At 50.0% G+C, this 13,535-nt stretch overlaps 1 protein-coding gene across 3 annotated transcripts; it reads left to right on the forward strand.

The window, feature by feature from the left end:
- The first annotated feature begins 1,458 nt into the window (after nucleotides 1-1,458).
- Nucleotides 1,459-11,385, forward strand: LOC100712628 (cytoplasmic tRNA 2-thiolation protein 1). 3 transcript variants are annotated; one of them, XM_005001735.4, is made up of 3 exons: nucleotides 1,459-1,610; nucleotides 8,228-8,767; nucleotides 9,875-11,385. In XM_005001735.4, exons 2-3 carry the CDS (start codon nucleotides 8,260-8,262, stop codon nucleotides 10,387-10,389), a joined length of 1,023 nt encoding a protein of 340 aa, XP_005001792.1. In that variant the 5' UTR covers nucleotides 1,459-1,610; nucleotides 8,228-8,259; the 3' UTR covers nucleotides 10,390-11,385. The 3 variants fall into 3 exon arrangements, with proteins under 3 accessions (XP_005001792.1, XP_063109301.1, XP_013003310.1); XM_063253231.1 differs by lacking the exon at nucleotides 1,459-1,610 and adding an exon at nucleotides 1,657-2,161; XM_013147856.3 differs by lacking the exon at nucleotides 1,459-1,610 and adding an exon at nucleotides 2,195-3,004.
- Nucleotides 11,386-13,535: the final 2,150 nt, after the last annotated feature.

Here is a 13,535-nt window from a genome sequence, read left to right on the forward strand (position 1 = left end):
TGGTTGGATCATTGAACACAACTATTTACAGTCTCACTGTTTGAATGTCCACTTTGTATGCTTTTTTTTTGGGTCTTTTTCATTTTTATCGGTACCAGGGATCGAACTCACGACTGCCTGCTTGCAAGGCAGGCACTTATGCTGCTGAGCTAAATCCCCAACCCCTACTTTGTATGCTTTGATACTGTGACTTGAGCAACTATCTATAAGATGATAATGTGTAATCTATTAACTGGTGATTTCTTACTGTTTTTTTTTTTTTTTTTGTAGTTCTGTATTACTTGTACCCTTACACTGCTTTGTTTTGTTTTGTTTTTTTCTCTTTTTCCTTTTAAATTTAAAAAAAAAAAAAAAGGCTGCCACTGTACCCTGGACTCTAGATGATGAAAATTTAATTCTGAACAATCACAAAATGAACTTGGTGAGTGTAGTTATGCAACTTGTATTTCATTGTTGTGGAACAAGCATGGTACAAACAACTGCATTTAAAAAACACTTACTACCACAAAGTTATATTAAGATGTCAAAACGGTTTTGTAATGTTTTAAATTAGCAGCAACACTGGTGTATTCAAACTAAGAGTGCACATCCATGTCTTCCAAATGACATCAAATTGCTTTAACAATAAACTGTATTTTCGTTCGTAGAAAGCTGTATCTACCTTCCAAGGCGTATTTTTCCATCCTTCAGAAGTCTACTGTGTTTTGGGCGAGCCAGGGAATTTCTCCAAGGAGGCCAGACTCCCGTTTTGCTCTGAAGTGCCCCTCCGAACGTTCCTAATATGTGCCCCCCATTCGACCAGTTTTCTGAGCCCGCGGGTGTCAGTGGTGAGTGATGACTGGGCCCATGACTCTCTTTGCCCCAATTCAGTTCACCAGGTTCCTCTTTCCAATGAAGAAAGAGACAGGTTCAGGCAGTGGGGGGTTTTGGCTGACCTAATTAACAATGCAAAGCTCACAGTAAACAAAAGGGAAGAGGGAAGATGCAAAACCAAACCGTGCAGAAGCCTGTATCCAAAGACATTATGGGGTCATAAATGCGTTTTTAAAAGAACAGAATCCAACCTCTTCTCAGGAAAGTAGCTTTTGGACTGGATCTGTTAAGTGCAGAAATACATGCTGCAAATCGTATTGTGCTTTTATTGTAAGGGAATAAGTGGAACCCCCTGACCGCTGACCCGTCCCACGTCACGCGTAGAGGTTTGCAAACCGCTCCCTACCGTATCAGTTCCATGGAAGCAGAGTCCCCAGTCCGCCGCGCACCCATTTCCGCCCTTGTACACGCGCGTAGGGGTCTACTTTGCATCTGCTCACTGCCCACAACTACCCCCTTTCTTACCTCCAACCCCACATACGCTGCGCTAACTACCGCGCACGCGCAGACGGGAAACGGGGCGGACCGGCGCAGCGCACTCTGGAGGCAGCGGGTAGGACGCGCGACGCTGCCGCGAGGGTTGCCGGAAGTTGTAGTTCCAGTTGGTCTGCAAGCAGCCCCGCCCACAGCTACCTGGGAGTCGTAGGCGGCGGGCCCACAGCCTCCTGGGAGACCGAGTCCCGCCGCCCGCTTCCGCGTTTTCTTGATCCCGGATCCTCCGCGCGTGTTCTGCTCAGGTGAGCGCCCACCCCTCGCCGGTCCTGTGCCACTCTGTCTCGGCTGAGCTGAAATTCTCTGTCTCTCTCCCAGCGATCCTGGGAGTCTGCCCCCTCCCGTGATCCCCAGCGCCCCCTCTCGCGGGCGTGCTTTGCACTCTGCGGCCCTGCCGCTGTGGAAGCGTTCCCTGCTCTGTGCTGCGCAGACCCTAAGAGGTCAGGGCTGGCCTGGGGCGCTCGGGTGCCGCGGGAGCCCAGAGGAGGAGCTGGACTTAGACCAGAGTTCAGGACCCACTTCCCCGGATCACGAACAACTACCACGTCCGAGGAACACCCATATTCTCAGCCCTAAAACCCACCCCTCTCCCAGCGCCTCCCCACTAACCTTCCGAGCCAGAGCTCAAGCCGCACTTTGGAGTGGTTCCTTAGCTTCTGTTTCTCTCCGTCTCTCTCACAACCAAGACTGGGTGTGAACCCAGTGGGCTGCATCTCCACAACTTGTCCATGTCTTCCCGGCCCCGGCCCCCTCCAGTTTCCGGTGTGCGCTGTCATTGGGGCTCCCATGGATGAGTGTAAGCCACCCCGCTGTTCTGTTTCTGCCCTGACCTTTCGCCACTCTTGTAGGCCGAGGGATCCTGTTAAATCAGATGCAGTTATCCTCATAGCATAAAGTAGTCTGGTAGGTCTCATGTCATTCAGATAAAATTCAAGCTTTTCACTTTACCAATTCCCAAGGCTTTGCTCTTTTGTGTTCTTCAATTACACTTTCCAGCCAGTTGAGCATGGCCAGACTCTACCCTTTAAATCCATCCTTTGCATTTGCTAATAACTCTGATACGTTCTTTGTAACCTTTCTAATGCCTGAATCCTCATCCTCTTGGTCTCAGCTCAGAGGTTTTCTTTGACCCCCCCCCCCCAGCTTAAGGAACCTTCTTCCCATTCCCTCAGCTGCAGCACCAAGGATAATTTCCTTGCACTGCTTTTTCATATTTGGGAAACATATTGCCTTAACTCTTTATCCATGGTTTAGCCTTCTCATTAGAGCATCTGTGCCTATGAAACTTTTGCTCACTGATATGTCTCCAGTGCCTAGAGCATGTTGCTTACATACAAGGCACTCTGGATATGTGATGAATGACAACTGTAGTTTGAGCTGAGGCTGGAAGATAAGAACCAAGTCACCAAGGCATTCAGCAGACTCCCCAGACAATGGAATCAGCCTGGAGTGTGGGGTAGTGCTGGTGGTGATGGAGGAAAGTCCACCAGCAGTCTGAGGGTGGTGGAGGCAGGACATAAAGGGCTGTGAAGGTCCTGGATCACCCACAGCAGAGTTGCAGTAGGAGTGGGACTGAATCTGATGAGGCCCATAAATGGACTCCAGGACTTGGTGACTGTCAGTTTAGAAGATGTGAAAGGTAAGTCCTGTTCTGTAAAGGTGCTAGGTGGAAGGGCTGCTCTGTGGTTGTGAGAAAATAGCTCAGTAACTTCCTGCCTTCGGTGGCAGTGGCAGGTCAGTTTGGGCACTGAAAAGTTGTCAAAGAAGGCCAGTGAGCACCTTTTGTTGGGCATGGGGTGGACCAGGGTGGTAAGCATTGTGATTCAGAGTCATCACAAACAAAATAAAGAGGTACTAGGAAGGACCACGAGACCTACTGCATCCAGCTAGGTGTTCTGAGGAGGGATAGAAAGGCATTGGAGAAAATAAAAGAGGTGAAAGCTGGGTCTGGTAGAGTCCTCTGTCCTGATGGGAAGGAAGGAACTGCTTAACCAATATAGCACAGTTATTGATGTGCTCAGGAAGATGGTATCAATTTCAACCCTTCTGCCTAGCAATTTGTTTGTTGGCTGGCCGAGGCCCCTTCCCTTTTGGGAGCTGGAACAGCTTGTTTATGTGGCTCACTTTGGGCTCTCCATGTTCTCAGGACTGGCCTTGCTTTAGCTTCACACGTGCGATCTCCAGCTTCAGCCATTCTGTACATCTCCTTTTCTGTTTTGTGGTTGCACGTGATGGGTGGTCAGTTGAAGTTGGAGGAGCTGTGTTTGGAGCTGTCTTTTCACTTTTGAACCCTTTTCATTTTAAGTTAACTTAGTTGTTTATACTGAAGATTTTCAGTCCAAGGATTTTAAGTTCCTGTGTTGTTAGCAGTGTAGCTGGCAATTGTGAGAAGGTGTTAGTGATTTGAGCTTCTACTATAACATATGGCATTGTTTTAAACATTTTGTGGTTATACTTTTCTATTGAATACCCATGGCCAAGTTAAAGTGAGATCTGTATTCATTACAATTAATCTCTTGCTATCTATCAAGGTCAGTTAAGTCTCCTCAGGAATTGCCTTGGAACCATGCACAGCACCTCTTAGGTCCTCTGTCAGTGTCAGCCATCTGGATGAGTCTCAGCCATTGCTTGACTAAGCTGCTTTCTGTGAAAGCATGGGAGATTTTTTTTCTGCCTTGGTGACTCTCCTTTGGCACACTACATATGATGCATCAGTTTTCTCTATGGTTCCCCACTCTTTGGCCAGATGACCAGGGACTCACCAAGTTATGGGATGCCACAGCAGAGGTTTTCTTATATTCTTGGTCTTCACTGACTTTGGAGAGCTGGAGCCATGTTATTGGCTATCCTCTTAGCCCATCTATCTTTCTAGTGTTTTGGTCTCCAACCCTCAGTTGTTAAGCATTCAGAAGAAAAGACTGATAACAATATAGAGTAGTAGAGGCATTATCTTATAGAAATATCAAGCACCTTAGATCATAAAATGAAAGCATTATTTTCTACTGACCATGGATGTTTTAACATTTGAATACCTAGAAAATGCTAAGTTACATATTACACACAGAGAATTAGAAATCAAAACCATATACAATGTTACAGCATGACAGTCATGATGACATTTTGTAACACACCTGAATTTCCATTTTGATACAAAATACTTCTTTTAATCAATGATCTCTACCTAATACATAAGAAAGTTTTACCTAATTTGTGGATCTTTGGTGGGATGTATATCACCTGAGCTTTTGTTAAAGGCAGAGGTCTGACTATGAAAGAAAAGTGTGTCACTATATATAAACCTTGTTCCTTTGGAACTTTGGAAGACTCACAAATCTGTAGGCATGAATATATTCAATGCATGAATATATTCAAAAAACAGTAACAGTGAATTGTTATAGCCATATGAAAATCTTTGTATCAGAGCATCTTTAAACCAAAAACCTTATAGTTTGGAAAACTTAAACGTTTTGATGATGACCAATGTAAACATATCACAGCCAAGCATGGTGGTGCATGCCTGCTTGGGAGGCTGAGGCAGGAGGATCACTGCAAGTTTGAGACCAGCCTGGGCTATAAAATGAGCTCAGAATTGCATAGAGAGACCCTGTTTCAAAAAAAGGCAAAAACAAATCACAGTAATATATTTTTAATAAGATATCCAAGCAATGAGCAGTGACATTTTTAGCCACTTCACCAGGGTGGGCAGAGGCAAAAATAAACCATAGGGAGTCTTTACTCAAACGTGGACACTCAGGATTGTGAGTGACATTCACTTGCCAGAGTTAACTGGGGTGTGATCCTCAGGACTTAACCCCACAGAGCATGAGAGAAGATGCAGTATGCATGAGGAACATTGTTTAACAATTTGCCAAGCCCCTGGATTAAATGGAATTGTTTGTAAGGCAGAAGTGTTTTGATGGAAGGTGGCATGGGAAAGACTTGGTAGAAAGTGGCAAGAGGAAGGAGAGAGGGCAGAAGCCTCTTTTCACCACACTATACAAGCAGGCTTGCTGCCTGGGGTGGGTGCAGCACGTGGGCCATCTGGGGGGGGGGGCAACCTCCTGCATAGTATAAGGATGTTTACAAGGTGAGGAGCTCAGCCTATCAGCAGAGCCACTCAGTCAAGCTTCTAAAACTTCAAGTTGACACAGTGTATCACCATTCCTATCCATACCTTGTCAACTTAGTAACAAACACATTTCTCGAAACATAGTTTCAAGATATAAAGACATGCTTATTCTTCACATCTTATCAGTGAACCTAAAAGGAAGTTTTAACAATCTTTACAACCATTAAGTCTACCAACATTGTATTACATTAGAATCACATTTCCCCTTTTGCAGCTGAAAAAAGCACCACTTATTTCTTCACTCCCCTTGTGCAGGCTGAGCTCCAGCTTAGCTGGCTGGTTTCCTCTCCCATGGGGGGGGGGGGGATGTGAGAAGCAGTAGAGGAGCAGAAAGCAGCAGTTTTTCCCTGTTAGATAACTCGTTAGAGGTCTGTAGAGGTTCAGATAGATTTGTGCTGCTTTTTTTCCTTTTTCCTAGCCTTGCTCTAAGTTGCCCTTTCATTTCCTCCTAAGCATGTAAATTTAGTTTTTTCTTCTGGGAACAAACTCAAGAAATCGGGCAAGCTGTGCAGTCTTAATAGGCACACAATCCCTGAGACACTCCCTGATGTATGTCAACAAAGGTAAATACAGGAATCAGGAATACAGCCAACAGGTCCATATATTTTTGTGGTTCTTGAGAATGTTTGCTCCATGTTTAACATCTGATAAAATCAACACACTTCTCTCCCTTGTTTCTTGTGAGCCCCTTTTTCTCTCTGGCCCTCGTGATCCTGTTTTTCCGTCTCCCCAAGTTTTATTGATGATATCAATATTGCATCACCCTCTTTGGCATGCACAAAGAGAAGTGTCTCCTTACCCACTGGTTTCTTCTCACCAAGGTCTGTGTTCACGCACCATTTGTCGCATCCAGCTGCAGCTCTAGATGTTCCCTAGGTGGAAGGATGGTGAGACAAATAAAGAAAACAGATGAAAGCTGAGGTCAGGTGGAGCCCTCTCTCCTGATGGGTGGGAAAGAACTGCTCAACTTTGGTGGCATGTTTATTTATACATTCAGAAGGATGCTGGCAATTTCAAGCTGCCTGGCAGCTTGTTTGCCTGGCTGGCCTGGGCCCTTTGCCTTGTAGGAGCTGGTACAGCTTGTTTATGTGGCTCACTTTGGGCTCTCCATGTTCTCAGGGCTAGCCTTGCTTTAGCGTCACACATATGACTGATCTCCAGCTTTAGCTGCTCCCTACAGAGAGCCCTTCCTAAGAGGACTGAGTAGGAAGCAAACAGAGTGAGGACTGAATCAAAAACTGGGAGAGAAATTTCAGAGGGATGTGTTCATCTGTGACAGATGGATTTAAAGGTCATGACAGATGAGTCCTGAAGGTCACTTGCTTCAGGGAGCTTGACGAGTTCTCTAAACAGAGGAGAGAGCCAGTGCCAGCATCTGGAGGCAGGCTTGTTCCTTTAGAGAGCAGTGTGGCAGAAATGCTTTGGGAGGAGATGGATGTGGTCCAGAGAAGAGGTTGGAGCTCTTAGGGCTTCATACACAATATTCACTGGGGTAGATGAGATCCTGGGGTGTTGGGAGATACTGGGCAGGATCCCACTGTGTGTAGAGATGGGCGTGTACTGAGGCAGAGAGGTGGAAGCAGGGAGTATAGTTTGCCGGCCATGGATATGGTGAGAAGAGCTTGATTTCTGGATTTGTTTTGAAGCAGCAAATTATTTGAGTATGTTCCACCCCCCCCCGGGGGGGGGGCACATAGAAAGGTATAGTGAGAGCAGACAGGGAGGTGACTATAGTGGTCCTGGACCACAAGGCTTCCAGCCTGAGCACCTGGAAGGGTAGGGCTGCCCTTTACTGCAGAAGAAACCTCTCTGTTTAACTGGAAATTAGATATTCCTATCTCCATTCCGGAGATACCTGTTAAGATATCTGAGTGGCACTGGTTCCTGGCCTCATGGTACACAGAGTAAAAATACAGACAGAATACTTCTGAACATTCTGCTTAATCCAAGAAATAGCTACCACCCCAGTCCAATCTGGAGATGATCGAGGGAGGGGTTCCGCAAGCAAGCAAGACATGGACAATGTGGCTGGAAGACGAGCCCCAGTGGGTAGGGCGAGACGAGGCAGGAAAGGGAATCGAGGGGTTGAAGAAGGGCTCATCGTGTCTCCACGAGGCCACAAAACCACGTGCATCTAAAATAAGTAGAGGTGGGCTGGAGGTAGAGCTGCGGTCCTCTGTCTCTGGAAGACATGATCAGCCTGCCTATCAGAAGAATTCGCAGGGCCCGTTCCGGAGACAGCACCCTCCCCAACAGTGAATCCCATTGGGAAGTTTATCCACCTCCCCCCACCCCAAACAGAAGCGCAGCCTCCTGGCCACCCTCTGTCCGTAAGAGCTCTGACTCCCTCCTCTCCTGAGCCTGACCCACCAAGAGGTCCACAGCACAGACGGCCACCTTGTCCCTAAGGTGAGGGCTGTGCAAGTGGTCCTTAAAGGCATCCCTCTGGAGAGGACGAACCTAATTCTGAGCATCACCTGCTCTTTTCCTCCTCTCCTGAAACCACCTCTGCTCTTGGTGCCTTAGGGGTACAATCTGAGAAGTCTTCCCGGAGATGGATGGTGGTGTCCCTCACCGTAACCCAGACAGAAACTTCCAGTCCTGATCAGGACGAGGCTCCTACCCGTGCACACGCTGCCCCTCTCTGCCCCACACGGCGGCGCCATCCGCATAGCCTCCCCACAGTCAGGGCGCCGAACATCACCCGCTTCCCCCCACCTCTCTCCCGTCCAGGAGACGCCACCCCGTGACCCTGTGACTCCGCGATGCCAGCCCCAACCTGTGCCTCCTGCCACACAGCGCGTGCTGCTCTCCGCCGCCCGCGCTCAGGACAAGCACTGTGCGGCCCCTGCTTCTGCACCGCCTTTGAGGCCGAGGTGCTGCACACGGTGGTCGCGGGCCGCCTGCTGCCACCTGGCGCTGTGGTGGCTGTGGGCGCCTCAGGAGGCAAGGACTCCACGGTGCTGGCGCACGTGCTGCGGGAGCTGGCGCCGCGCCTGGGCCTCACGCTGCGCCTCGTGGCCGTGGACGAGGGCATCGGCGGCTACCGGGACGCGGCGCTGGCAGCCGTGCGGCGCCAGGCGGAGCGCTGGGGCCTGCCGCTGACCATCGTGGCCTACGAGGACCTCTTTGGGGGCTGGACGATGGACGCCGTGGCCCGCAGCACGGCTGGCACTGGCCGTGGCCGCTCCTGCTGCACCTTCTGCGGAGTGCTGCGGCGCCGAGCGCTGGAGGAGGGGGCGCGCCTAGTGGGAGCCACGCACGTGGTGACGGGTAAGCGCGGGCTCGGTGCGGGGGAGGAGTCAGTGCTGATGGGGCGCAAGTACGCATGTGCAGAGGGAGGGAGGGAGAGTGCTGGTAGGAGGCTGGGGCGCATGCGTGGGAGTGGAGGCCTTGAGCCCAAGCCAAGTTGGGGAGCACAGTAAGGACCTGGGATAGATGTTTCAGGGATGGAGCTGAAGTCTGTATTTGTCCCTTAGGTGGGACAGGGCTGGTTTTGCAGATTTCTGATCCTGCCATCATTTTGGACATTGTATACACTGGCAAATACAGGGGCAGAGGGACTACTCTTGAGGGGTTAGGGCTGGTTCTCTAGGAAAAGAAATTTTCTTTTTAAAAATAATTTTTTTTTGGTACCAGGCAGATGCTTATGCTGCTGAGCTATCTCTCCAGCCTCTTAAGTGATTTTTGTTTGCCTTTTTTTTTTTTTTCTTAATTGGTACTGGGGATCGAACTCAAAACCACAGGCTTGTAAGGCAGGTGCTTATGCCGCTGAGCTAAATCCCCACCTCCAAAGGGTTTTGTTTGCCTTTTTTCTTTTAAATGATTTTTTAAAAAGTAAAACTCTTATTTTAGTGGCACTTGTTGTGTCTCCCTTAATCAAGCGAGGAGTGCGAAGCAGCGTCTCCTCCTGCCCTCGAGGCCGAGGCCGTCTGTGGTGAGGCCCAGTGGTACAGGCCGGTAGAGCCAGCTACCCCAGGGCCTGAGGATTGCAAATAGGAGGCCATTCCGGTCAACTTCTCCAGACCCTGTCAACTTCTCCAGATCCTATCACTAAAGAAATACATGACGGGTGGCGATGTGGCTCAGGGTGGCACGCATGTTTCTGTGCGAGCCCTTGGTTCCATCCCAAGAGCTGCAAAATAAACAACCAAATACACATAAACATTAAAAGTAATGAAAAAAAAAGTGAGGAAAGAGGAGCAGCAGGCAGTGCTGGGTGCGGCCTGGTGGCTGCAGGCGCTGGCGCGGGTTTCACGGGTTTCTCACTGTCCCCCTGCAGCCCCACTGGCTGCCCCGCAGTGTCCAGTTGGAGTCGGGGTCGGGAGGTAGGGGGTCGGGGTCTGGGCTGCAGCCGCGCTCACCCTGTGTCCCCCGCAGGCCACAATGCCGACGACGTGGCTGAGACGGTGCTCATGAACTTCCTGCGTGGAGATGCGGCGCGGCTGGCCCGGGGCGGGGGCCTGGGCTCAGCGGGTGAGGGGGGCGCACTTCCGCGCTGCCGCCCGCTGCAGTTCGCATCGCAGAAGGAGGTGGTGCTGTACGCGCACTTCCGCCGCCTGGACTACTTCTCCGAGGAGTGCGTGTACGCGCCTCGGGCCTTCCGGGGCCACGCGCGCGAGCTGCTCAAGCGCCTGGAGGCAGTGCGGCCCACAGCAGCACTGGACCTGGTGCACTCCGCTGAGCGCCTGGCGCTGGCCCCGGCCGTGCGTCCACCACGGCCCGGCGCCTGCTCCCGCTGCGGGGCGCTGGCCAGCCGTGCACTCTGCCAGGCCTGCGCGCTGCTGGACGGCCTGGCCCGTGGCCGGCCCCGCCTGGCTATTGGTGAGCACAAGCACGAGCCCAGGGATGAAGGGCCACGAAGCCGCGCCCAGGCCGCGGCTGCTGCCTTCTAAGACTCGAGGCCCAGCGTCCCGACAAGGAGAGAACTAGGCTGCCTTGCCTGGCATCTTGCAGGGACAGCATCGTGCGACCTGAGCCCACCAGAGCGGCTGCCTGCTGAGGGGCCCGGGCCATGTGAGCACTGTGAGCCCGGTGATCCCTGCTTGCAGTGCTGTCCCAGTCACCGATGGGGCCGGCATGGGGCCTCCAAGGTCGCTGTCCGCTATCTCCCTGCCTGACCCGGCTCCAGCTCCAGCTCCCACTCCAGTCCCATCCGGGCTTCTGCCCCGCACTGCCCCTCATCCCTCTCCACCTGTGTGTGTGGCAGCCTGGGCCTCCTGGCTGAGCTAGGCCTTCCCACCTGGCTCCAGGCTCCCCCTTCCCCATCTTGCCCTCACCTCTCCCCACCCAACTGCCCGGTGTCTCTGTCCTGGACAGTGGGGCTGGTGGGCGCCCAGGCTTTGGGCTTCGGAGACAGAGGCGGACAGGCCTGGGCTGGTGACCAAAGGTTTCGATCTTCCACGTTCCTTGAAAATAAACTCAAACCCTGCATCCCGGCTCCCTTGGGAGGATTGAGGTGCTGAATAAACAGCGATCCAGCCGGCCGTGCACGCGAAGGTCTGGCCGCCAGAGGGCTCTTGGTCGGAGGGTTGCGGTCCAGCGGTCTGGAAGGCGAGACTGCGCAACTTCCTGCCTGACTCCTGGAGAGAGCTCGGTGATGGGGGCCCCTCTGCAGGGTTTGCCGCGCTGGCCCCCTGACCACGAGTGCCCTTGCTTTCCCATCTCCCTGGACTCTGGGGGCCTTCTGGAAGGAAGCTTTCCTCGATGCTGACCTCGTGCCCCATCCAGCCCTTGGTGGAGGGCTCTCCTGGCCCACAGCCCTTTGGCCTGGTTTGACTGCGTGACCATCAGACACTTTTCAGTGTTGTTCCATTCAGTTGTGCTGGGGGCTGATCAGACTCCTGGACACCTGTGGAGGATGATGAGGAATAAATAAAAGGCAGAAACGATGTCCTGTTGATATAAAAATGGGACCAGGAGGAATTCGCCTCTAGTGGACTGAATCTGTGATCTCCTGGTGGTGTCTATTTTTATTATGGGGAAGCTGGGATGGGGGTGGGGATGCAATTTGCTTTTCCTGAAACAGTGTCTGTTATAGGAACAGGATTATAAAATGGGGATCAAGTTTAGGGTTTCAAAAAGAACAAGATAAAGACCTTTTCTGGATACCCGATTTTTATTTTGTTTCAAGAGATTGAAGCTGCTGGTGGTGGCACGTGTCTGTAATCCCAGAACTCAGGAGGCCAAGGCAGGAGAATTGTTGCAAGTTCAAGACCAGCCTGGATTACAAAAACTCAAGGCCAGCCTGAACTGCATAGCAAGACCCTGTCTCAAAAAGACAAAAAAAAAAAAAAAAAAACAAAAACCAAAAAACTGTGAATGAGTTTTCCCAACAGCCAGAGAACATGCAGCTATTTGCAAACTTCCCTGTCCCTTGAGACAAGTCACACCAGCCTCAGACCATGAGACCACCATCATGGAGTCTGGTCCCTACCATAGTAAACTATTATTTCATGTCTTCTGATCCCCAACACAATTAGACCAATGTCTGGGGACAAAAACCAGGTCACTTCCTCAGTTAACATACTATTAGTCACTCAATAAATGCTTTTCTAGGCATTGATTTAAAAAAAAATCTTTTGGAGCCCACAGTCTTACAACATAGAAGTAATAAATACACAGTACCGAGTGATGAGAAGTGCCATGGATAAGACATAAAGCAACATAAGGGGGAAAATGTAAGTGTATTTTAGTTTGGGAGTCCAAGACCTCATCGAGAAGATGACTTTTCAGCAGAGATCAAAATAAAACAAAGGATGTTACCAGCCTTTGTGGAGAGCTCCTGTCAACAGAGACCATGAGACCAGCTGAGAAAACAAGACACACATTTACAAGACAATCTGAAGACACTAAAGAACTACCAAGGTGGGCAGTATCCCAGGAAAGAAGGTTTCTCTTTTTTGTTGTTGTTGTTTTCTTTTTTTGAGCCCAGGGTCTTGCTATGTAGGTCAGGGGCCTTGAACGCACTATGTAGCCCAAGTGGCCTTGAAATCATGGTGGTCCTCCTGCATCTGTCTCCTGAGGGCTGGGATTACAGGCATGTCCCACACACTTAACCTCTTGGAGAGACCAAAAGATTGAGGGAGCAGGAGGCATAGGCCTAGAGGTGGGAACCTGTATAGAGCTTTACTTGTGTCTTGGGTGGAACAGGAGACAAAGGTTTGCAGCTACCAAAGCAGACAGGACTTGGGGACCCAAGTGTTGGAAGGGAGGGAGGAATCCTGAGGGGACCACAGCATTAAGCTTGGCAATGCATGGCATTTGGTAAATAAAATTTAATGTTTAGAACCTCACAACAAGAGACCTTAGCCCTATGGTTAGGACTGAAAATGGGTCACAGATTAGAAGGAACAGTCAACCGGAAGTAGGGTCATCCACAAAAGGACCAAACCCAGTTTCAGATTCAATCCCAGATTGGATCATGGGAATCCATCTCTATGTTCTTGCAAAAAAGGGAAAAGAGGATATTCCTAGCCAACTGAGCGTATAACATTTAAACTAATTAGAATGAAATTTAAAACTCAGTAAGTGCTGCATAGCCACATGAGACTGTCATGTATAGCTACAGTGGCTACCATGAGGAACAGTGGGGTCCACACACGGTTTCCACTGTCATTGTCACTGTGTGGTGCTGTTCTAGACTCTCCCGAACCCCAGAGGGAAGGCTGTGGGAGCCATAGCTCCAGCACATCTCTACAATTTTTTTTTTTACATAAAATATTCGGTACAAAGATTAACAAGGAGGCCAGGAGGTATGACAAAATAACTGAATACCAAGAGGAAAAACAATGTAGGATCACAGGTCATGCACATGTAGCAATTTTAGGTATAGAATTGAATTCTTATCACATGTTCAAGAGGTAAGATGCTACAATGGAAAAATTCACAGCTGAATTTAAAAAATGAAAAAAAAAAAGCCATTCAGATGGAAAGGAAAGGACCAGACTTACTCTCCTGCTGTGAACAACTATCTTAAAATGACATACAAGACAATTTGCTCTGCTTTGCTCCACATGCAGTTCATCTTCCCAGCTGCCAG

The sequence above is a fragment of the Cavia porcellus genome, unplaced genomic scaffold (genome assembly GCF_034190915.1).
Source record: "Cavia porcellus strain 051 isolate PalLab524CR breed Dunkin Hartley unplaced genomic scaffold, mCavPor4.1 scaffold_7, whole genome shotgun sequence".
NCBI lineage: Eukaryota > Metazoa > Chordata > Mammalia > Rodentia > Caviidae > Cavia > Cavia porcellus.